Source organism: Oxyura jamaicensis, chromosome 3 (assembly GCF_011077185.1).
Source record: "Oxyura jamaicensis isolate SHBP4307 breed ruddy duck chromosome 3, BPBGC_Ojam_1.0, whole genome shotgun sequence".
Lineage (NCBI taxonomy): Eukaryota > Metazoa > Chordata > Aves > Anseriformes > Anatidae > Oxyura > Oxyura jamaicensis.
The window spans coordinates 66,568,893-66,593,362 of record NC_048895.1 but is presented as its reverse complement, the minus strand read 5'-3'; the positions used below and the strand labels follow the sequence as shown (position 1 = coordinate 66,593,362).

The 24,470-nt window shown below is 35.6% G+C and overlaps 1 protein-coding gene across 13 annotated transcripts in view; it reads right to left on the bottom strand.

Moving 5' to 3' along the window:
* Positions 1–24,470, bottom strand: part of FAM184A (family with sequence similarity 184 member A) — a 70,562-nt gene that overhangs the window by 31,341 nt on the left and 14,751 nt on the right. For all 13 annotated transcript variants that reach the window (XM_035321722.1, XM_035321730.1, XM_035321727.1 and 10 more), the window contains exons 3-10: positions 18,676–19,530; positions 16,810–16,945; positions 14,193–14,374; positions 13,344–13,541; positions 8,864–8,986; positions 6,669–6,830; positions 4,470–4,591; positions 4,137–4,287 (exon numbers count right to left, since the gene is read on the bottom strand). In XM_035321722.1, coding sequence (XP_035177613.1) covers positions 4,137–4,287; positions 4,470–4,591; positions 6,669–6,830; positions 8,864–8,986; positions 13,344–13,541; positions 14,193–14,374; positions 16,810–16,945; positions 18,676–19,530 — 1,929 coding nt within the window. The remainder of the gene's footprint in view (positions 1–4,136; positions 4,288–4,469; positions 4,592–6,668; positions 6,831–8,863; positions 8,987–13,343; positions 13,542–14,192; positions 14,375–16,809; positions 16,946–18,675; positions 19,531–24,470) is intronic.

Below are 24,470 nucleotides of genomic sequence, written 5' to 3'. Positions count from 1 at the left end.
CAGGAGTAATGATTCCTGGGAGTCAGTGCTAAGTGGCAGGGTGCTTACGGAAACTGGACCAGAGGTCCTAGGTAGAAACTCCCAAAGCTCCCCTGCCTCTCTGGAACTCCTACTACCACAGTATAAGAGCTATAGTCACTTGTGAAAAGTTTCCAAGAGCTGCAGGTAGTGGTGCCCCTTTGAAAAACAAAAAACAACAAAAAAGCAAACAACCTAAGTATCTACAAATTAAAGAAGAGGCATAGAATTTTGTCCTGAACTGCATTCCAGGTCCCCTCCTTAGTATGATTTCTCTTTTTATTCTCTTGAATGTCTGCATTTCATATTTGTAAGTACATTTTAAGTTTTGCCCCAAATCCTTATGGGGAAACACTCACTAGATATCATATTAACCTTACTGATACTACTGAATACAAGAATGACCAGAGTTAGAGTAAAGAAGTTGCTTGAAATTTACATCCTGCCCAATTCTGACAGACAAACATTTATACAGTGTGTTCATGGGAAGATCAAGTGAAAGGAATGAAATGATTCTGTGCTCAAAGTTAATCCTCCTTCCTTCAGGAAACAGATACATAGTATATGCAGGTTTTCTCTAGCAGAAATTTCCGGCATCCATTCAACAGCAAATCTTCTAAGCCAAGGATTACCAAGAGTGTAGAACTGGCCATTAATCCTTGTGCTAAGGAAAGAAAATAGCATTTCCTGATTTTGCTTACATGGATGCATGTCAGCTCTGCACAATAGGCAAATAAAGACCTAGCAGTAAATATCCTCAGGTAGTAGACTGGACAGCAGTCATTTACAGATGTGCATAGGAGCTCTATGACTTTTCTACAGTGCTCAATTTCATGAACAAGACTATATTAAATGGCCAGGATTGGTTTTTAAGACTCTGTGAATTATTTTGAAATTTTCTAAAAACTGCAATTTGAATAAAGTCTACATCAGAATGAAATATTTATCCATTGATATAAACGTTTCTCATGTTTATTTTGAGATTGTTTAAAAAGGAAAAAATCATAATAGAAACAAACTCCAAATAAGAAGTTTCCATAACCTTTTCCAAACAGTAGCAAACCTTTGCAGCAGGACAAACAATAAAGGGCTACCAAGTGTATGTAGTATACTTTTGTCCATTCTCACAGTACTATTTCCATTAATAGAAGATGGTATCTTTGTATGCAAAAAGTTCACAAAGTTAGAAATAATGTCATGCTAATGCTTGGTCACATAATTGTATGAAAATACATAAGAATTGGGGAAAAACTAACAAAAACTTCTTTCAACTTACTGGAACTGGTATTACTGATAAGTAAGGAAGACAGAAGAACCAATATTTGCTAAAATATATAAAAGTTCATCCACAATCATATTACCTGGTTACAGAAATAGAAAGAATATAGAAATTCTATATAGAATATAGAAATAAATAGATAGGAATATGCATGTCAAACTGAGCGTAAGTTCTCCTCAAAATTGAAGGTTGCAAAACATTAATCCACAGAACAGAAAACACACTCATGCTTTAAGAAAGAAAATTTCTTTCCATTTTGCTCTTGGTGAAGCCTTCTCAGCAGTAAAATGTTTTTAAGAAAAAACATTAAAAGTGCATTCCACAGCTAAGAGAAATGGAAAAGAGCTAGCACATCTGATTTTGCTACATATTTCATAAAGAAACTCCCTCATAGACTGCTATAGAAGTAGTTGGTAAAATTTACAGGGGAAAGAGGAAAAACACTTTCTTTTTTATGTCTTCTACAACCATTTCTCATATCAGAAAGAAGAGCTACACACTTGGTCTCTAGACACTGATCCAATTAACCTACCAACCACGAATTTAACTGTAGATGGGGTAAGTGATGCTTTACAACCAGTAAAAAGGCCTTTAAACTTCTGATCAGCTGAAAGGCATTTTCTCTCAAGGGAATTATTTTACTCATAACAAAACTCTACTGTTACAAAATCAATAATCCTACATGCAATTCTATAAAAGACTGCTTAGCAGTACTGGCATAAAAGCAAAAATATTACCTTGCTTCATTTAAAAGCTAGATCTCATCTATCAAATATGCAACAACTAGTATATGGCAGAAATTTGGCAATTAGAATAACATTTAAAATGTCTTAGCATGTTTTATGGACATAAACCGTTGGATTCCATTTTATTTTTTTTTTTAATATTGTTGCCATTTATAGTTGTCTCTCTTCTTTTATTTATTATGGCACCAATCTGCAGTACCCCAAAATGGGCATACTGTGTGTATAACACAATATTCTATAACATTTTCTACAGTTTAAATAACTACACTGTGTCTCTTCTCTCCATTTATTAAAACCAGCTTTTTCAAAACCTTGCTTATATAACCATTCCAATACTTCAGTTTAGGTGTTATACTTCTTTGTAACTCATTTTTAGTCAAGTATGAGATGTATCAGTACATATTAGAAAACAATGTACCCATAAGAATGAAAGCATATAATAGATTTATCAAGAAACACAGTTATTATCTAAATTAAAAAGCACATTACTATCACTGTTTCACACTGGACATTATACTTTATCAACCTGCTAAAAATGATACGCAAGTATTTTAAACTTAAAATATATATGTCAAATATACATGATCACACTTTTCTTAGAAATAATTTTTTACAACCTCCCCCTCCCGCCCCCGCAAATGTTCATTAGAACTTTCTGTAATGCCCTATACTGAAATATACTCATGAGCAATTAATTTATGAATTCAACCTTTCTGAACAGCATTTGTACAACTAAAGGTCAAGCTCCAGACACTTTCTAAACATAAAGAGCATAGGCAGACCACATTTTCTGCCAAGTTAAAAGTTTACAAATGATTTTGCAGACAGCAGTAGACCTTGCTCTTGTATTATTTTGATAAAGCGTTGTATAGTACTGCTGGTATAGACCGGGGCAACGCTTCAGATGTAGAAGTATGAACTGCAGAAAAATGAGTTGGATCTTTGCTCTCTTCCCAATAATTTCATGGACCTTGTGCTTGTCAAATGGGTTTTCTAAAACTGTAGGTTAAATTTATTATAGTATTTTTAAAAGGAAAAAGAAACATATTAAAACTACTGAAAGCTTAACACAACACTCTCAATTTGAACTCTCATGGAGAAAATGCTATTTACAGGTTCAAGTACATAGAATAAATGAAGCTTGGTTAAAGACAAGTAAGCAAAACTTAAAATTAAATGAGTTAAATTCCTTTATTACATTCATGTTGTAAAAAGCATCAGACCAAGAACTTTCAAAACCTTCAGCTTTTATGAGTCTAGACTACGAGATTTTAAAAGCTTAAATTTCCTTGGCAGCAACAGACATTGTTACGTGTTCATATAAGAAGCTCTGTAATCAAGTGCACGTTCAGTTATTAAACTTCTTAAATTAGACAACAAATTTAAAGCCATCCCAAAGTAGCAGTCTGAAAGCACAGTCATCTAATGAGTTCCAAAATCTGTTTTTGTTTGTTTTTCTTTAAAATGTATTTGTTCATTGTCAACTATTCTTTCAAACCATAGTTAACAAAACTAGCACTATAGCATTTATGGTTTGGAAAAAGTTCAAAGCAAGTATTTTCTCTGAATTATGTAACATAACTGGGTTGATAACTATGAGCTGCAATTACAAAGCCAGTATTTATAGAAAAAATCCCAAAATAATGGCCAAAATTACTTAAGAGAAGACAGTTGTAAGAAATACGTTGTAGAAGCTGAGGGATGTTTTGACTTTTCAGTGACTTGTACAGCATCTGTACTGTAAAGATAATGATAACTCCAACTTCAAACAATTAGCTTGAGTAAATATTTACAACAGAGAAGGTGAGCAGAGAGAATCAGAAAATCTTACAGTGAAGAGGTGAGACTCCCACTGCCTCCAAAAAATCTGCAAAGTTTTATTTGGATTCAGCATGATGAACATTCATATCATTTTAAGGTATCTTCATGGATTACTCAAAATGTTCATTAATGATTAGACTTAAAAAAAAAAAACATTAACAAATTTCATTTTAAAGATAGATGTCACAAACAATTTCATATAGCTAATTGGTAATAAAGCATCAGCAACCAAATTGTAATGGCCTCCACATTCTCAGAGAGACTATAGTTACCTGGTCTAAAAGATCTTCAACTTTTTTTTGCCATCCATCCCTGGCCGCATTTTTTTCACGTTCTTTCAGCTGCAATAGTTGAGTCATAGCTGCTTTCTTATCCTCTTCATGTTGAAGTCTCAGCTCTTCACGAAGCTTATTACATTCCTGTCTAAAAATAAAGGTCAAATAACTAAAATGCAAGAAGTTAAAAAGAAACAGAAACTCAGCAGTAACTGGAAAGGCTTAGATAATACCAAAAAAAACTATGTTTTACTTTTCATTTGCTATTACATTTGTACGTAATACTTTATTTCTTATTTAGAGAAAACAAAGACAAAAATTAATACTTGCCTAAGATTTTCTGTCCATTTGATTTCCAAGTCATGAGCCATTCTGTCAACTTTGAACTTTTCTTCTTCTCTCATGGCAGCAATCATTGCTTCGTGCTGTTGTCTCTCCTGATCTAGTTCTCCCTGCAAACACAAGCTTTACAATAGAGACTGATCAGCAGCAAAAAAGTATTTCAAACCTTAAATTTATCTATTTATAACAAAAACATCTGTTACAACTGGCTTATAAGCCTTGGACTATAACTGTGTTGTTCCTGATTTGACCTATTAATGCATTTACTTCTACTGATATTTCATACCTGTGGAACGTAATTCTGTACTCCTCTAAAAAGCTATAAAAAGGAATTTGCCAATAAGTCATTTTGGAAATAACTGTTTCCAATATTGCTATTTGGAAACACAGGATAATTTATTACAAGACATCTCAAAAGGTCTTCCAGTCCTATTCAGTATAGGACTAACTTCAAAATTAGAGCAGGCTAACCAGGTTCATAAGGTTCTTGTCAAGTTGCTAATGTTTCTTTTAATTAGCAATTAGTACTTGAATTACAAACCATCTGGATTAGATACCCAGTTCATATATCTTTTTATTTCTTCACCAGTAGAAACAGGGTTTTAGTCTGAACATAGCAAAATAAATAAATAAATAAATAAATAAAAAACACTTTGGATTTCATATCAATTTCTGTTCAAATGTTACCATATTAAATTGTATTATGTACTACTAAGATTCATATGTAAAAGAATATTTTTCATCAGTGCTGGCTTCGTTCATGAGAAGCAAACATTGCCATCTGAATTTAATTTTTTTTTCACGTAAGAATTTTTCTGTACTATTTTGTCCATTTATAGATTATAGATTTGAAAATCTCTTAAGATAAATGTTATTGCCAGTAGCCTGCTGTATATGAATATTTAAATGTGAATAAGTGAAGAGAGAAGAATGTAGTAGTTCATATGGACACTTAAAGAAGTTACAAAAAATACAGAGCAAGTTATGAACTGTAATAGAGTGCACATCTAGTGACCATAGGTTAAAAAAATAATAACAATATCTTGCTTCAAGCTGCTCCTTTTAAGAAAATTACACTAGTATGAAATCAGATTCAGGGATTTTTCTTCTTTTGCTCTACTTCAAATATTTTCTGTAATCTTGTAAATGTGCTTTGTTTATTGAGGAAAGAGGAAAAAAAAAAGTTATGCTCAGTATTAAAGTATCATAGAATGGCTTAGGTTGGAAGGGACCTTTAAGATCGTCTAACTCCAACCCCCCTGCCATGGCAGGGATGACACCCACTAGATCAGGTTGGCCAAGGCCCCATCTGGCCTGGCCTTGAACATCTCCTGGGATGGGGCATCCACAGCTTCTCTGGACAACCCATGCCAGTGCCTCACTACCCTTACAGTGAGGGATTCCCTCCTAACGTCTTATCTAAATCTATCATCTTTTAGTTTAAGGCCATTCCCCCTTGTCCAATCATTATCTACCCAAGTAAAGAGTCCTTCTCCATCCTTTTTATAAGCCCCCTTTAAGTATCAAAAGGCTGCAACGAGGTCTCCCTGGAGCCTTCTCTTTCTCTAGGCTGACCAGCCCCAGCTCTCCCAGCCTTTCATCATAGGAGAAGGTGCTCCAGCCCTCTGTTCATCTTTGTGGCCCACCTCTTGTCAGTAGATGACCTACTGACAGATTAACTTGCAGTTCTAGAATTTTACATTCATATCAAAGCTTTTCTTTCTTAAAATTTTATAAAAATAGTAACTAAAAACAAACAAAAAAAACACCTCTCAGTGTAATCTTACATCTCATTGTAATGTGATTTTAATGAGGTATAATGTAGGTGATGGTAGCTATACTACCTGGAGTTCAGAATGCTGAGCTTACCCACAAAACCATCTTAGTGTCTTAGGTGCATGTTTCAACGAATTCTAGAGCCGATAATGCTTATCATCAAGACATGAAACTGTCTAGAACAGTAGTGGTGTAACACATATCCTTTTCACTTTTTCACACAATTCTGTTAATTCACCCCTCTGAAAAGCCTGACTCTGGATATAGTTTGTACAGACATACTTTGGCAGGTACAGTTCAAATAGCTCCTTCACTAATGTATACACTATAAAATGTCTTGCCATTTTAATAACAAGACTGAAATCACAGTGACGGTACTTCGCACAATTTATTTTCCAATACTATGGTTACCTCAACATTATACAACGAATCTGTAGTTTCACGCAGTCTTGCTCTTGTTAACTCTAGTTCTTTCTGGAGTATTTCCTGAGCTTCCTGAAGACTGGAGATATGTCCTTCTGCAGTACCAAGGCCTTGTTCACTTTTTCGTACAAGGTCTTGCAGACGACACACCTACAACATATAATTTTGTTTTTTAAAAAAGGTAATTTATATTAATTATTACTAACAACAGCCTAGTCAGCTTGGTTTCATTTTCTTCTATTTCTAATTCCAATCTTTTTTTTTTTCCTTTGCACAACCTGTTCTCCTTTAATATCATTTGATGTTTGTGTATTAAAAAACAAAATCCTGTAATATGGGAAAAGCAAACAGATTCAGATTAAAGGATTTTTTTTACAAGAAAAAAATCCAACCTATATTTGAAGCATTTTGCAAGGAAAGAGGTTACGTAAAAGTTCTGAAATTACCTGTAATTTTACTGTGAGAAAGCACGTTTTATGCAAATTAAAATAATGAGAAACACTATTTCTAAATACGTAAGCTTTAATCTAATGAATAAATTAACTTGTACCAGGGTGTATGTTTCTTTGTCTTCAGATTGCTACCTGTCCATAAATCAGTCAGTAAATTATAATAGTATACAGTAACTGTAAATTATAATGTGATTATTTCCCTAACTGCTACATAACAATACTTTTACGTTTGCCTGTTTGTACTTCAGTTCCCCATTTGTAAAACAATACCACGCTTCTTTTGCTTTAAGTAAGAATATTAGAAACTAAACATTGTACATTAAACAGAAAAACTTTTTTTCATATGTAGGCTGGAAAAATTGAATAATGGCAGGCAGAGGAGACCAAAGAAAAGCAGCTAAAGGGAAGTGAAGTTTTTTTCAGAAATAACAGTCTACCTCATTGCCTCTTCATGTTGATATAAATATCAAGGGATGAGTGTCTTAAAACATCTTTGGGTTTCTGGGTAACATTAACTACTGCTTCTGTTTGTTAGCATAATCATATAATTATTAATTATATGCAAGTACTGAAAGCTGTTTAAAATGGTCCTTAGTAAAGTCATCAGAAATCCTTTGCATGGAGAGGGCAGTCTAAGAACTGGCCCTATCAGAGACACAGCCTTTCTAAAAAATCTTGATTGGTCAAAGGTGAAATGAGGAGAAATAAAAATAAAAATAAAAGAGGAATTCACCTAGGAATCTAAAGTGTAAAAACGCAACTTCATCCTAAGATATGTGAAAAAGTTGGTATCGACTTAATCAGAACGCTCAAAGAAATTTCTGCCAAGTGTTTAAGATGACGCCCTTCTTAAGTAGCTTGATGCTAGGAATAGGCTTAATGAGGCTTGAATCTTCCTTGTCCTTTGGCTAAGACAGTTGCTGTAAAAAAAAATCTGTCAACAAAGAAAACAGGATGGCATAGGTTTAAAAACAGCCTTCTCAGCAGATATGCTGAGTTAATGTCTGCAGAAGGCGATAAATATATGCCTACCATTAAATGAAGCCTGTAACTTAAAAACAAACAAAAAAGGAAGAAGAAGCAGAATCATAAGAAATAAGCTAAAGATGTGCCAGACATTTCACAGACAAGTTTCTTCCAGGTTAGTGAACACACTGAGAAACTATTCCCAATTGTCAATATTATAAACTCAAAAATAAAAGTGTATTGAGATATGCGTTTAACATAGACTGCATATATCAATATGTTTTTAATAATTTGGCTCATTATAATAAAGTGTTGCATGTCACCTGTTGCTGGAAATATATGAAGACCATCTGCAAGTTGGGAAGCTGACTAAAATTTACAGTATGTTAATTATAAACCAATATGGGTTTAATTACAAGTTATTCTTTCCCCTCTTTCTCTCGACATTCTTTGTGTAGTGAGATCTTAGTAGCTAAAGCGAAGTTAAGCAGAGTAAAAACAAGCACAGCTGCCTATGTCAAATTTTTGTACTTTTTTTTCCTTTGTTAATTTTGTAGAAGACTCTAAAATCATTTCTCAGAAGGAGTCGAGTAACTTATGTTTGAAGAATATCCTACTTTAAATAGAAATAATACTCTGCAGACTGAACAGTGTAGTCCTGGCTTTGCACCGGAATCTAAGCACAAACTGAGTACAAGCTCATTATTGATTAAATGTGATATAATGCACAGGACTATTAGCTGATACAATTAAATTAACCCTTGCCTCCTGATTGGCAGAAGTTAGTTTTGTTGTCAGTTCTTCTCTCAGATTTTCCAGCTGTTGTCGAAGCTGATTCTTATCATCCTCCAAATGCAGTTTCTCCTTCTCAAACTGCTGCTCCAACTCCTTCAGAAATAAGAAGAAATGTTAAACATCTATGATAAGGTTATCAAAAAGTACAGGCATACCACATGAAATTTATTCTTCTTTGCACAAATAATATTCCTGGTCTCAAGCAAGAATTGTCCTTTCCTTAAAGTGATAAAACAGAAACGTTTACTTCCATTTATAACAGAGGTATTAATTTTTCAGCTTATTTTGTCATATAACACCCTTGATTAATCACAAAATAAAGACACACAGGACTTCCTTCTCAATGATTAGTTTCACTTCGCATTTAATTAGCAAAACCATTAAAACTACATCTACTTTCATGGTTCTGCATTCCATCAACAATTGAAAAATTTTCACTTTGTATAAAATTACACTGATAATGCTTATCTGTTGGCCCTTAACCATTTACTTTTTACACGTAAGTGCAAAGATAATAACAAAATTTAAAATCCAGACTGAGCTTCAAAAAGTTTTTTCCTGCTGTTACAATTAAAAATAGATATCTAAATAACCACGTCATACATATAAATTTTATATAGAATCCAAACTAATCAACAATTTGTCCTCAAGTTCAGCTATGTGGAAGGAATCAGATAACACAGTTTTCCTTCAATGGCTGGAGAGTAACAGCCAAATTCTTTTGTTTTCAGAGGACCTGATGAATCACTGCAACAAATGATGCTTAAGTGAAACTTGTTCAATCTTTCTTGTTTGCACTATGAAATATGCTGTTTGCAAAATTTCACTGGTGCTATTCAGACCCTATTCTGATAACTGAGTAATTAGTTCTTTTATGACACTTCTAAGTACAGCTGTGCAGTTCTGAAAAATTATTAGCAACTCTATTTTCATAATCCTTCTATAAGCTGTAAAAATGGCATCAGTTCATTTTGTAGATGGAAACATTGAAGCAATGAAATATTGAAGTCATTTCTTCAGAGTCCTATTCTCATTCTTTAGAGAACTCATGTCCCATTTTTTCTAAGCCCCAGATGACTTTCCCAGTCTTTCAGTCCCAAAGAAATCCTGATGTTGTCTACCCAAAGGCTTCTTGTACTATGCTCCTTCCTCAGATTAGACTCAACTCCTCTCAGCATTTGAGAACATCTGTGTCTTCCTTGAATTACTCAGAAAACAAACAAAAAAATGACATATATTACACAGAGGAGATAGTATACCAATTAAGAAATCCTGAGATGTAGACCCTGACATCTTTTGATAGTTACCTTCCCCTGACTAGAATCAAGTTTCACAATTCTCACTTTTATAGGTGTTCCCTACTTTAACTAATTTAATGATTTAAGAACAACCTTTTTTTATTCTCTACGTTACTTTTAATAACTATTTTTTAAAAACAATTTTTGTACGATAGCCAGAACATAAGATAAAAACACTGCTGATGCAAACTTGTTCTAAAATAACATATATAAAGATTTAAATATTTTCATCAGGTGTACAGAAAGACTATTACATATTGTAAAGCAATGAAATTACTTGCAGAAGGCAACAGTGTCCCCTAGTAAATTACTCTTCCTAAGCATCAGTGACTACAGCAGAAATATTTTAATAAAACAAAACAAAAAATATACTGTAAAAAAAAGGGGGGGGGGGGGGGGGGAAAAAAAAAAAAAAAAAATGTAGCAACAACAAAAGATCCCTGTAGTTTCAAGTCCAACTGGCCATGACTCTGCCTGTCACAGAACTCTTTTTCCCCTGTGGTCAGTATAAAGAGACTCACCAGGCCCCAGAAAGATCCTGCTAATTTCAGTGAACTTTAACAGAATTCCCAAGTTCAGTTTCCCTAAATACTAGGATCAATGGCAGCTTCAACAGTTCCCTGCTATATGCTGCCATATACTTCGATCTTCTGAGGTCCCTTCCAGCCTGGGTTATTTTAAAATTCTAAACTCAGCTTTCAGGTACCTACCGCTCTAGACCTTTACATATACAGTACGAGTATGCAAGCACAGGTACAGGAAGCTGATCCAGGACAAAACATTTTTAGTTCTCCTGACAGCACTTATTTATGAGAGATCAGTGCTGAAATCAAGTCTGTGTCAAACCTCAGGAAAATGGGTAATGCTCCTTTTATCACAGATCTGATTTCCTCTTCCACAACCTTCTTCTTGGTTTTGCCTACTGCAATATCCTCAGCTTGCTCGTACCTTGCTTACAGGTTGCAAGCTGCACAGCTCCAAAGAACTGCAGTTTCCTCTGCTTTATATCCCAAACGTGAATGTAGTATTAACTTCAGACATGTAAAATAACAGCAAAGGGAAATAATTTACAATATTCTCAAATCTTTTTTACTAATCATGAGTCTAACAAGAACTGCAATTAAATAACATCTGTAAAATCTAAAATTTCTTGTACCTGTAACCTCAAAGTTTTACTGTATCTGTTAGTATCCCAACATTATTATTCCCATAGCAATCAAATTCTTGAACTGAAAGTACATTACCCCTGTGGAACCATCCAATTACATACAGAGCAGAATGAATCACAGTTTTAATTTTAAACTGAAATTTTCAAAATGTCTTTTTCTTCCCCCTTTTTTTTTCTCCTCTGTATCCTCTAAAAAGTAGCTAAGACATAGACTTTTTTTTTTTTTTTTGGGGGGGGGGGGGGGGGTCAGTAATGGATATGATGTGAGATTTCTACCTGTTGCTGCACAAGACCAACTTTAAAAAGTTTTGAAACCCTCCATGTTCAACAGACTAAAAACAATAACTACCTTGACTGGAAACAGTCTGACTTTCAGGTAGTAAAAAGACTTTACACATAAGCAACAGATTTTTTCTCATTTAAAAATGTAAGGTTAGCTATTTTATAAAGCTCAAAAAATGAAAACATTAATCACAAAGATTTTTAAGTATGAGCAATACATCTTCATTTGGCAATCTTCCAGTGGGAATTCTTCAGAGTGAGGATAGCTTCAATTATTCTCTTGCTCTCAAACCCACTCTGGATCGTTTGCCAGTGTTCCACGTACGACTCACTAATAAGAGTCTAAGAGTTAAAGCTAGTGCGTAAGAGTGCATAAATAAGAATTTTTATGTATTTGGTCCTGAAATGTGGAGAAATCAAACAATTAATGCCAGTAAGTACTGCTTGGAGTAGCAGAGAGAATTCATTATGTAGTTTACTATAAATAATCTATCCCCCCCTTAAGAAAAACGGGGAACATTAGTTAAATTACAGCTAAAACTGCAATTATTTTGCAGATAAGTCTTTGTGTTTCCTGAACCTACAATTAATGTTCCCACAGGTAAGTTTTCTTCTGTATAAGAGTAAACCTAGGAATGAGAAAACCTCAGTATCTTTTCAAAGAAGGCAAATGAAGCCACAAACAAAAATGACCCCACCCTACCCCTTAAAAAAAAAAAAAAAAAAATCTTACTGAAGTGAAGGAAAATATTCCTAGACAGCTTTACAATACATTGTTTTAATAAAAAGTATTTTTAAAGTTACAAAGTAAACATGAAAGATCAGATGCATATATTTCTCAGATAACTACTTCCATTACTGGGAGACATGGAAAAAATCTTTGTGATTTATTCCAAATAAGATTAAGAAACAACACATTAGTAAAATAATTTGGGGAAAAAAGCAAGCAAACAAACAAACAAAACAGTCCAAGACCCACACCACTGCCTACAACTGTGTTTCTTGTTATATTTCTTGTGGACACTGACCAGAAGAGCACAATAAAGCCTTACATTCAGTGATTAGCATTTATCCCGTATCTTTTTTATACAGCAGAACTTGTGTATAACATATATACATGACTATGAAATAATACGTCAAAATTTGTCCTCTCATCCCAAAAGGCAAATTCTGTGAAAGTGAAAAGCCTTTACATTTCAGTATTTCATTCAAAAGGTAAATTAATAGTCTACATACAATTAGCATAATTTTATGATATGTTAGGTACAGCTGTTGTCTTCCAAGCATCCATAAAGTACTAATATATTATCTTTTTGTATTTCTGGACTGTTTATTGGAATTGTAAATAACTTTTAGCCTCCTTCAGAAAAACTAATCTTGAGCGACATTCCAACCATTCTGCATATGGATCACAAAACTGGAAAAACACACTTACTACACTCAAAAGTGGTAGCCTTCATCACAAAGGAAGTTGTTTTGAGTTGAGAATTTTTCTTCTCTATGCAGAAAAATAAGAGCACTTCTTTTTGTAAGGCATGTGTTACTTTAATAAAGGCTGAGCAGTTTCTTCAGAAAGGCCCAGCAAATCTGCAGGTAGCTCCAAATCAGACGTGCCATACAACGAAACCATGCAGTACCAGGCTCAAACTATAATATTTGTTTTCTGGAATATGTTTGATTATTCAGAAAAAAACAAACCTACCATCTGCAGTTTTTTCTTATCTTTATTAGCGTTACTGTGTGCAGCCTCGATTGCAGTATGGTGTTTCCAGGTCAATTCTTCTAACGTCTTTGAATGAGCCTCCTTCAACTGTGCAGCCTCTCCTTCTAATCTTGCTTGCAGTTTTACCAGCTCCTTCTCGTAATATTCACGTTGTGTCTCCCTTGCTTCATTTACTTTCTACAAAAGAGAAAAAAAAATCATTTCTATTCAAGGGTAACAAAATCCTAGCACCATTCCAGTAAGACGAAAAAATACAAAACGTTACTGATGACATAAATCAACAAAAATTAACTTTCATATAAAGCAAATTGAGTGAACACTAAGCACTGATTAAACCGGTATGTAACCAAAAACTAGTTTAAATATATCCATGCAAAACAATACATCCATTTTTAAATCTTTTTTTTTTTAAATTATTATTATTATTTAATCTGGGGAAACTGCCATGAGGTATCAAGTCTATAAACAATTTCAGCTCATTTGTTTCAAACATGTTCAGCACCTTTTCAGAGACTTTTAAAATTTATTATTTAACAATTCCATCTTTCTTCTTACCAAGACACTTTTGATACTAGGCATCTATGCATATCACAGTAAGTTGCTTAAAAGATATCCAAAGCAGTCTGAACAATATCTAATCTCTCTCTGCTCTCACTTTAAACCCTGCATTAGTTGTTCTATGTTAAAACACGAAGTACACTTGGAACATACTAATACAAGTCCTAGTCCAGTCTTACCAAACTGAAAAATGAAAACATATTTACTTTTTTTTCCTTACAATTCTAAGTCTTACGTTTTTATTCAGCTAAAGCCAATAGGATGTCTAACCTTCTCCAAGGCCAGAATCTGCTGTCTTTGTCGCTCATCCAGACTCTGTGTTTTGCTTTGTAGTAAGTTTCTTTCCTCTTCCAGTTGGGATAGTTTTTCCTTTAATCTAGACTTTTCTGATTCCAAATCTCTGATTGTAACTTCTTGAGTCATTTGGGTAGCTTGAAGCATTCCAATGTGACCTAGAAACAACACAACTCTTTAAAACCTTGTGTCATTGTTCCCATAATTGAAGTATAAATTAATACTCTGGCAATTTCTAGAAGTTAGTGGAAGCTTACATGTTGATCTCAATATATTATCTTTACTGCAATGTTTACATTCCCTTCCATTACGGCCCTTTTTAGTTTTATCATAAAACTTCCCACAGCGGTTGAGGACTTGGTACTGGGGCTCCTTTAGTTTCAATTTTCCCAGTTCAAAATTGCATATTGACTCCAAGAGAAAGTAGAGGTAGGCAAGAGAATGAACATGCACTGTATGTCTCAAGAACTCAGAGAACCTCACCTAAAACTGCACATTTTTCTGTAGCTTATTGCAGGGTAAAAGAGAGCTGAACACTGAAGTCTAATGGTAGAGGTGTTAGTGTTACCAAACTCGTAATTTCACCACCATACTAGGTGTAGCAGCTAAAGCTATGTAAAAACATCTCTGTGGGTCAGAGGCTTCCTTTTATGTCTGTCCTGGTTTGGGCTGAGGTAGAGTTAATTCTCTTCATAGTGGCTGGTATGGTGCTGCATTTTGGATTTAGAAGGAAAATAATGTTGATAACACATGGATGTTCTAGTTGTTGCTGAGCAGTGCTTACACTGAGTCAGGCCTTTCCTGCTCCTGGTGCTGGCCTGCCAGCGAGGAGGCTGGGGGTGCCCCAGGAGCTGCAAGGGGACACCAGTCAACACAGCTGACCCCAACTGACCAAAGGGATGTGCTCTACCATATGGCATCATGCTAAAGAATAAAACTGGGGGAGTTGGCTGGGAGGTGCTGCCGCTGCTGGGGATGGGCTGGGCATCAGTCAGCAGGTGGAGAGCAATTGCATTGTGCATCACTTGTTTTACTCCTCCTCCTTCCCCCCCCCCCCCCCTTTTTTTTTTCCTTCTCACTATTATTAAACTGTCCTTATCTAAGCCCGCAAGCTCTTGAAGGTTTCAATTCTCTCTGCCATTCCACTGAGGGTGGGGGGAGCAAGCAAAAAGCTTGCATAGTGTTTAGCTGCCTGCCAGGTTAAACCACAACAGTTACAGAAGCTCTGCCATTTCTAAAGATAAACAGAAGAATAATACATTAATTTCCCATAATAGACATACCAGTTTTCTCAAATCACAATATGAGTAAATACTTCATATGGTAATTAAGTACGAGAACTCAGTTTCTTTGGAACAAGATTCTTGACTTCCACATTTGAGCTGAAAATCAAAGGGGACAGCAGTAGGCCAAAAAGAGAAACCACTTCTAAAGAAGGTGGTATCCAATTACTTCACATGGTAATAGCTTGGTAATTTGAGATTCTCCTACCAGGAAACCTATTCCTTTTATCTATTTACGTCCAGTCTTGTGTCCCAGTTGGTCTCTATATTGTCAAAACATATAGCCTAGACTACTCCAAGCCCCTACCTTAGCTAGCTCGTGTATGCAGTTATCCTAGACATAAAGCAGACACACAGTCCTTCTGTAGAGCTGCCTCATTATCTGAGGGACAGAAATAAAGCCTCGATACAGGCCACATTCACAATTCAAGGGCTAGGCCACATGTAGCTATCTGTGCTAGCACACTTACAGTATTAGCATGTTAATGCTGGGAAGCAATTTCTGTCCCTAAGGCTGACTGGCCTAGTCTGGCAGCATCTCAGCCTTCAAAAGGAAGTGATCTTATCCAAACTGACTCTTGGGATGGGCCCCCAGGCTTGTGCTAACTTCTGGAAAATAATCAGGTATTTCTATGATTGGTCTAGTTGAGTAACGCCAAAGATAAGTCAGGTACTTATTTTTAACCTGCCTGCAGCATAGTTGACCAGGTTAAAGTCCATGCCTATGTCCTATCACTAAACAGTTTGCCAGAGAGAGACACAACACTAATGAGGTAAAATCCAAATCCACACATGTACAGCCAACTCAAACAATTTTCTGCGCCTTTCCTTAGGCCAAAATGCACAGAGAAGTCAAGAAAATAGCTATAAAGAAAACCCAAACAAATTTATTAGCCAAAAAGCCGCTTATCTTCTGAAAGTAGGTGTAAAGCAATTTACCACAATCTCAGCAAAACCACAAAGCAACAGAAAAAGGATGAAGAAACAGGAAGCATGTTTCAATGGTTACATGGAGAACAAAGAGACAGAAGACAGAAGCATTCTGTACAAGTACAGTTGAGGCAAGACACTCCAAGGACTACAAGATACACACACAGCATACAAATACAACATTTATACAAGTACATAAAAAAGAATTTTAAGTACAATGTCTGCAATATCAAAACAGTCTATAAAAAACTTGTCAAACTTCTCTGCACGGCATTAAACAGTTTTTAGGCACTCTAAACCTGCATAAGGCTGAAAGAAAAAAGAAAGGCCAGAATTAATAAATGAAGTTCATTTCCAAAGTATGTTACTAACATACATACTGGCTTTGAGGACGAGATCAGTGGCCTGCTGCTGTAAGCGCTCTCTAGCAGCTGCTAGCTCACTTTCCACTTCTTTGTGTTTGCTTAGCAATGACATCTCCTCCTCCTTCACATCGTCTAGCTGTTTTTGAAGAACCTAGAGGGAGCATGGTATAACGTCTGTTATTATATAGAATCATGTTTAAAGTTAAAGGAGCTTTAGGTGAAAATGTAAAGAAAAGACCTGTCAGCAAGCAAGTTTTATTCAAACAAAAGTTGTAATCTTGTAATACTGCTACCATACTCATTTTGTTCTATGTGTTTTTCCAAAAATATAATTGAAGCACCATAAGATACATGATATACGGAGTGACAAGGATGCATAAAGAGAAGTGCAACAATATTCAAAAGGATATATGAAAAAAGTGGTAACGTGGTCCACAGATTTTGGGAGCTGATTTGAGATGCTTGTTTTCTGGTACCTCAGAGTTCTTCAAATTGAAGAATACATTATACATGCACAACAGTTTTCATTTTCCTTAATTAAACAGAGTTGAAAATTGACTTTTGGAAGGTCTCTTGGGAAACTGGAAAAAGGTATTCTGTATTCCTCTTCTGATACATCAAGAAGGTAGTCTTCTTTCACTGTAACCTGTAGCTTTTACACAAGAGAGCAGCAAAATACTGCAAAAGATTGGCTGGAATTAGATTATAAATGGAAAAAATAATGATGTCCTGGATGTTTCCAGAATTACTAAAAACCATCACATTTAAGGTACTTGGAAACTTGAGAGTTACTAAAACTGCCAAAGTCAAGATACTTAAGTTTCCTTACACAGATTACTGATCTTCAGTACCTTCAGACCTCAGCACAGTTACCAAAATGCAAGCAGTATTTCACAGAATCTTTTCCTTCATGTCCAACACACCCTGTCCTTCCTTTCTGATGACAAAAAAAAAAAAAAAAAGAAAAAAGAAAAAAAACAGTCTTTATATTTCTGGAATGTCTTGTCCTTCTTTATGGACAAGAAACATTAGCATTGAATAAAAACTTCAGTATCTAAATAATACTGAAAATATATGCAACATTTCAGTTACTGCTTGTAAAAACATCACAAAAGACTCTTTCATTATAAAGTTAAAACACAGAAAGTTGCTTTTTTGTTTTTCCTTGCCTCCCACAAACCTACTGTTCCCAATACCCAGGATGTTTAGGCCAGGTAGCCATTACTGATCTCTATAAGCACAACTGCACTGAATAAAGAATATTCATTATATTTATCTTGACCATTCTACGACATTCCTGTACAATACATTTCTGCAGCCCAGATATGTGGTTTTCACCTTTTCTAGCATGTGTTCCAGTTTATCAATGTAACACCTCAAACATTACCAGTCACCATCCTCCTTCCTACTCTGAACCTTTTGCTTTGGGAGGTAGGGATGAATTTATGGGAAGACCTGATGCAAAGATTCAGCACTGTTGCGTGCATGCATGTATTCTTAAGTGGTAACGGTTTTGAGTAAACTGTTGAGTACTTTCTGCACTTTGGGTAATATGGCTGGATCAACCAAGTTCCGGTCATGTGCAGCGGAAAGCAAGACACTCCCTGTATAAAGAGACTAAAACTATCCGCTGGGCTGGGGCTTCTAGATTCTACTGGTATATAAACAAATATTAAGACAGTCTGGGAAAATTAAATGAAATACGATAAATCAATAAATAAAATTTAGAAGTGGATGAAAATCAATTATGAGTAGCAGAAAATTCATTTTATGCGTTCCAAGCACCTCAACCTAACAGCCTGGCAGAAAGTCGGCCTAAATAAGAAAGGAAAAGGAAAGGAAAAAAAGTCAGTCTTTGAAACAACACATTAATGGCCTTACCTGAACATTGTTTTCTGCTGTACTAAGAGCCACTTGAAGTTTTTGGCATTTTTCTCGTAGACTGGCAGCTTCATCCTGGACCATTTGCAACTCAGTTTTAAGCTTTCCCAGATTCTTCCGTAAAATACTTTCTTGGTTTTGAAATTCTTTTCTTAGCTCCACCTCTTTCTCTTTGCAAGCATGCAGACTTTCAGCTGTAAAAAGCTGCGATCTTTTTAAAGAATCAAGTTCATGTTCATAGAAGGACTGTGCTTTGCTGAGTTTGCCTTCGTAATCCTCAATGAGTTTTTTTCTTTCCAGTCTTAACTCCTCAACTTTATTGTTCAAGTCTTCCAGCTCCAGTCTGTGCAATTCCTCTAGCTTTTCTTGCCCCTTACTCAAGGTAGCATTCTGACTTTGTTGAGTCTTCAGAAGTTCTTGAATCTCAAGTCTATGTGCAGCTCTCAAGTCTTCCAGAGCTGAACGCTTGTCCTTCTCATACTGCACTTGCAACTGTATGAAACTTCGTAGCCTTTCCTCAAATTTCTTTCTAATCTCTTCTACTTCTCTTGACATGGTCACTACACGTTGGACATGCTGGGCTTCTGCACAAAGCTGCATATCCTCTACTCTATCCTTATATGCTTCAAATTCTGTCAAGGCCTGATGTTTCATCTTTTTATGATCTTCCAGTGACTCTTCCAAAACCTGGATCTTTCTCTTAAGATCCATTTCTTCTGCAACTTTACTTTTATACTGCAAGATCTTCTCTCTGGTCTCTGCAAGAATTTGCTGAATTTCTTCTTCATGGGCATCCTTAAGGGCTTGGATGGCAGCTTCGTGTTCATCATTTTTAGTGTTCAATGCATATATTACCTGCAAGTATGAAATAACAATATATTGAGAAAAGACATTCTGGTTATCTGCCTAATAAATAAATAAATAACAGCTTAGATACTTTGCTACTTTGACAATCTGGCCCGTTTTCCTGATACAAGTAAGTCACCAAATGGTCTTAACAGCTTGATCGCATAAACTCTGTATTAGTAATTACTATCTTACACATTTTGTAGAATGGGTTTTTATGCTTTTTAACCTATAAAATCTATCAAAGTTTTGCCTTTATAAGCATGCTGTTGCTGTAAACACCACTGGAGGAAAAGAAAAAAAACACATTCAACACCTGAAAAACAAAACGTTTATTTAAAAGAATTAAAAGCATAGCCTAAAAAGAAATTTGAACAGAAGTTTTCTATCAGAAAACCAACACACACACGAAGCAGTCTAAGTTCCAATTTCCTTTCATGTTGTAACGAAGTCTAAGACTCAAATTCCTTCTTTCCAAATGGTGACTGTTCTTAAATATTTTATTTTAAACAAACCTCAAATGCCAACATTGATTGCTCCGGTTTAAAGGCCTGCGGGTTGTCTGGATACAAGTGGGGTTTTTTTGACAGCTTGTCTGGGAGACAACCTGGGCATGTCAGTCTCCTTAGATCTGAGGTCCCTGGCTATGTGAGCTTGCCAAATTCTCTGCTAGCAAGTCAGATGAACAGAAAGGTTGCTGGCAAAGCAGCCAACAGTCTGGCAAGCCCAGGAAGCTATGCAGCTCAAAAACTACACTAAAAGGGTGTTTTTTTTTGTTTTTTTTTAAATAGAAAGCAAAAAGAAAGTTCTGAATCATCATCAGATACAAATGGAAAAAATACCTAAGCTGCCTCACTCAACTTTATATACCAGAGAAATTTTAAAAGTTTACATTATTCAAATTCATTTTTTTTCTAACATGAAAATTTTACTTAGTGAAAAGGGAAAAATGGCTCTGCCATGCTTTTGGTGGCTGCGCTTAACGTTGCTAATATCTCTGCAGGCAGCAGGCAGTCTTTTGGATTTCCCTAGAAAAAAAAATAGTTTTCCCAGTGCAAATGAGCTTTGTAGCTCAGAGACTCAAAAATTGCCTCTAATACGTTACCAAAAAAAAGACACTAAGTGACATGCAATTCCATTAACAGAATCATAGCTATTGTTACAATGCCTAGCACCCAAGTATTTTCAACCTTTTATACTCTCATTGGTTTTGGTGATGCCAACAGGAACTTCTGAATGCAAAGTTCTCCTCTCTCTTCTGTCACCACCATAACAGTCAAATTTCTCCATTACTGGAGGGTCAAGACACATTCACTGTCCAAGCAGTCAAGAAAGTGAATACCATGTGTGCACGTACACAAAACCACACAGGTGCAGAGTCCCTGGTCTGGACCTTGTCCTGATTTACTGACTTATATCCTGGGCTTCACCTTAGACCTGCCTCATGACCTCAGACTTGAGGCACACATGGCAGAGTGCAACTGACGTGAATGTGAAAGACATGAGCTCATTCCAACAGGTAAAATCTGCCTCTCTGTATAAACCTAAGCACATAAACTTTGAAGTGTCACCCATTAACGGGAGTAAGCCTTCTTCCAAATCCTAGTTATTGTCTTTACTGTGCTTACAGTTACCATACACAACTTTTCCACGGGACCTCAGACTCTTACAGCACAAAGCAGAGTCCTTACTTGTCTCTTTAGAAGGTCACCTCCTTTATTTCTCCCTTGTCAGCTGCTGAAGTTAGAAGGCTTATTATGGTAAAATGGATGACCTCTAAATACTTTTTATACAAAACAGTCATGTACCTAATAAGAATCCGATGAAACACTACATGTTTTGGTCTGAAGAACTACAACAGAATTGGTGACAAAAACAGTAATGACTTTTATACCAAGGACTGGGCACTGGCATGTTTAGTTTACTTCATGTGGTAACATTCAGCAAGTCTTTTGCTGCGTTGGTGTCTTGCACCACATGGAATACAGACAACAGCATTCAATACTTTGGCTGAAAGATGAAGTTTGACTACTTGACTGAGAATCATTTTTGGCTCCAAACCAGATGTTATACTCTTGCATAGTCAGCTGCACTTGGGTCATCTGCTCCTGTCAGCAATTTCATCGTGATTGAATGAATGCTTTTCCGATTAAAAATGGGTAATTCACCTTAATACTAGCATTAGGTGCCAAATATATTTTGTAGCAACAACAACAAAAAAAAAATCACCAAAAATGACTGTGGTTCATTTTATTTAAGTTTACATGGAAACAGGAACTCATACCTATTAGAAAAGAATGCAATGATGAACCTTACATCTCTGGTAAACCTTCATTTTGGACTTAACAAGTGGATCCCAGGGGCATCCACCAGCCTGAACCACCAGAGACTCTAGAGACACCCTAAGACTTGGTCTGTGCTACATCTCTTTTTCATGAGCTGCAAAAAAACTACAGTGCCAATGAGGAATTGCTCACACAGAACTTATTAATGATTTGGAACACACAAACCAATGAGCCTGATCCCTTCTAGCAGTGGATAAGTGAGAATTGAGCTGCTTCACACAAAGTAGTAAAATATACTGGGAAACATTAACAAGGCTTTTCTAGGGGCAAGTCACACCCCACAGATACAGTGGGATGCAATCAGAAAACTAAGTCTACAACATTGACAAGAGACATCAAAAGATCTTCCAGGAACTAATTTTATGTAGCAATATCTACTACAGTCCAAAACGATCACACATTTTGTTACATTTCCCCCTTTTCTTCCTGTCTGTTCACAAGTAGGTATGCCCTATTTAAGTATTTAAAATGTATTATGACCAATGAAACGTCAAGTAAAGACGAAGTAAAGACAAAAGACATAAGATAACCAAAACAAATCTTGAAAAAGTTGGTCTTTATTAGACACATTTCTGGTCTGCAGCTGCAAAAACAATGTCCCCCTCCAACAGCATCTGTCCATAACAGTCAGTCAAAGTACTGCACCAGTATTCCTTTGTGCTAAAATCCTAGCAGGGCAAGAACTTGACATTTCCCCCCATCCTTGAAGTGTATTGCCACAGGAAAATTTACTAAAAAACACCTTCAGCTGTTCAGTACAGTCTTTGTACATTAACCAAATTTATGCCTAATTAAAATTTATTACTTATTTCCCTTAGAAACTCTGAAACTCTGATTAAAACTCTGAAACCAAATACCAACTTATTTTTACTCGGGAATGTTTGTTGCTGTAGTAATCTCTAATGCCTTCTGTGTAAAATGAATTGTTTAGAGGATGGTGACATGAAGGTCAGCATAATTTATTTCCAGGCTGAACACATCAACAGATTTCCACTTCTACCTAACCTTTGAATGAAAACAAATTATGGAGAGGGGTTCACTTTCTCATTTATTGTGAAACATTTACACTTTTCTTTTAAAAGAGTGGTCTTGATAAGTCAGGGGACATACACTGTTCGCTAGCTACTAAGCAAGGCAAGCAGATGTGATGTCACACAAACAAGAAATACAGATGAAATGGCAAGAGCTATGAGAGTGGTTGAATATTCAGTTGAATAACATTAGCCACTGACTAGAAGTAGTGTATAAGATGCATGTTAGAGAAAGCTGCAGATGGTGTGCCTCCTGGCCAGATTCTATTGAACTGATTTTCAGGAGTAAAATATCCAAAAATGATCTGCAGATTCTTGAACCAAAACACCACTTACAGGAGAAAAAGTAGACTTGAAGACCTTGACATAAAGATGAGAAGCATTTGGATACAAGTGAAGTGCACCTCTTTATTATAAATCAAAACAGACATGAGGACATCCCCATTACAAGAGACATGGATACGTGCATCGCTGCTACTGCTTTGCATGACATGCCACGTCATGACATCTATTACATGACATCTATTGCTGAGAGAAATGTTCCAGCCTTGTGTTGCTGGCTCTAAGAGAGTTATGCAAGTCCACACTATGCAGCAATCCAGTTCTGTACATTCATGTTACACTGTTCTCAACTACAGCTATTTCTAGGCAGGATATTTCCTGCATGGTTAAAAGACACTTTGTTAACTGTGTATAGAGTTGCTTTCAGTGTGAAAGTATAAGCCAACTTACAGGATAAGTCAGAGTAAAAACTCCAGTATTTTTGATGTCAGAACCAAATTTAAATTTGCATTTTCATGATGACATATTTTAGTATGACCCAAGTACACATTGCAGAAAGACTGTTATGAAAGATTAAAAAAAAAAAAAAGATTTAAAAAAAGTTTTAAAAGTTAGTCTGAGTGCTTAGTCAGAGTGAGAACAAACATAATTCCTCCTTGGAAATTAGTTCTTATTTTTCATCTCAGATGATACCTGTAAATCAAACTAGAGTCCTACACCACTTACTTGCTTAACTGATAAGGAAAGTTCTCTTACACAAATATTATCAAAATACAACAGTTCTTCACAAAGCTCTCAGACTACTTTAACACTATGAATAAAAATAATTTGATTCATTACGAGTCATCAGCATCGTTTCAGAACACCACCACAGAAAAAAATATTCCAAGTATTTCCATCTGCTTTAATTACCTGCTATCCATAGTAAGTTCCTCTGTTTCTTTTTCCAATTTCTTTATTTTGCATCATTAAATAACATCTATGGATGTTAAAGACACTGTTAATGATGGTGGATTTTTTTCATCCCAGAGAATCTCATTAAGAAATTTCCTTCACTGCACATTTATATATTCATTTTTAATGAAAACATACTTTTCTTCTCAATATTTGTTCTATTATGACGCCTGTTTCCTCAGGAAGTTCTGCAGATGCCATGCAATTCCAGCATCTAGTGGTTCCTCACAGCAGAAGAGACCAGTCAGATAAGAACATACCACGCAACCTCTAAGGAGCCAGGAGGAATTCTGTACCAGTGATCTAAATTTCCTAATTCAGGGAAAAAAAAAAAAAA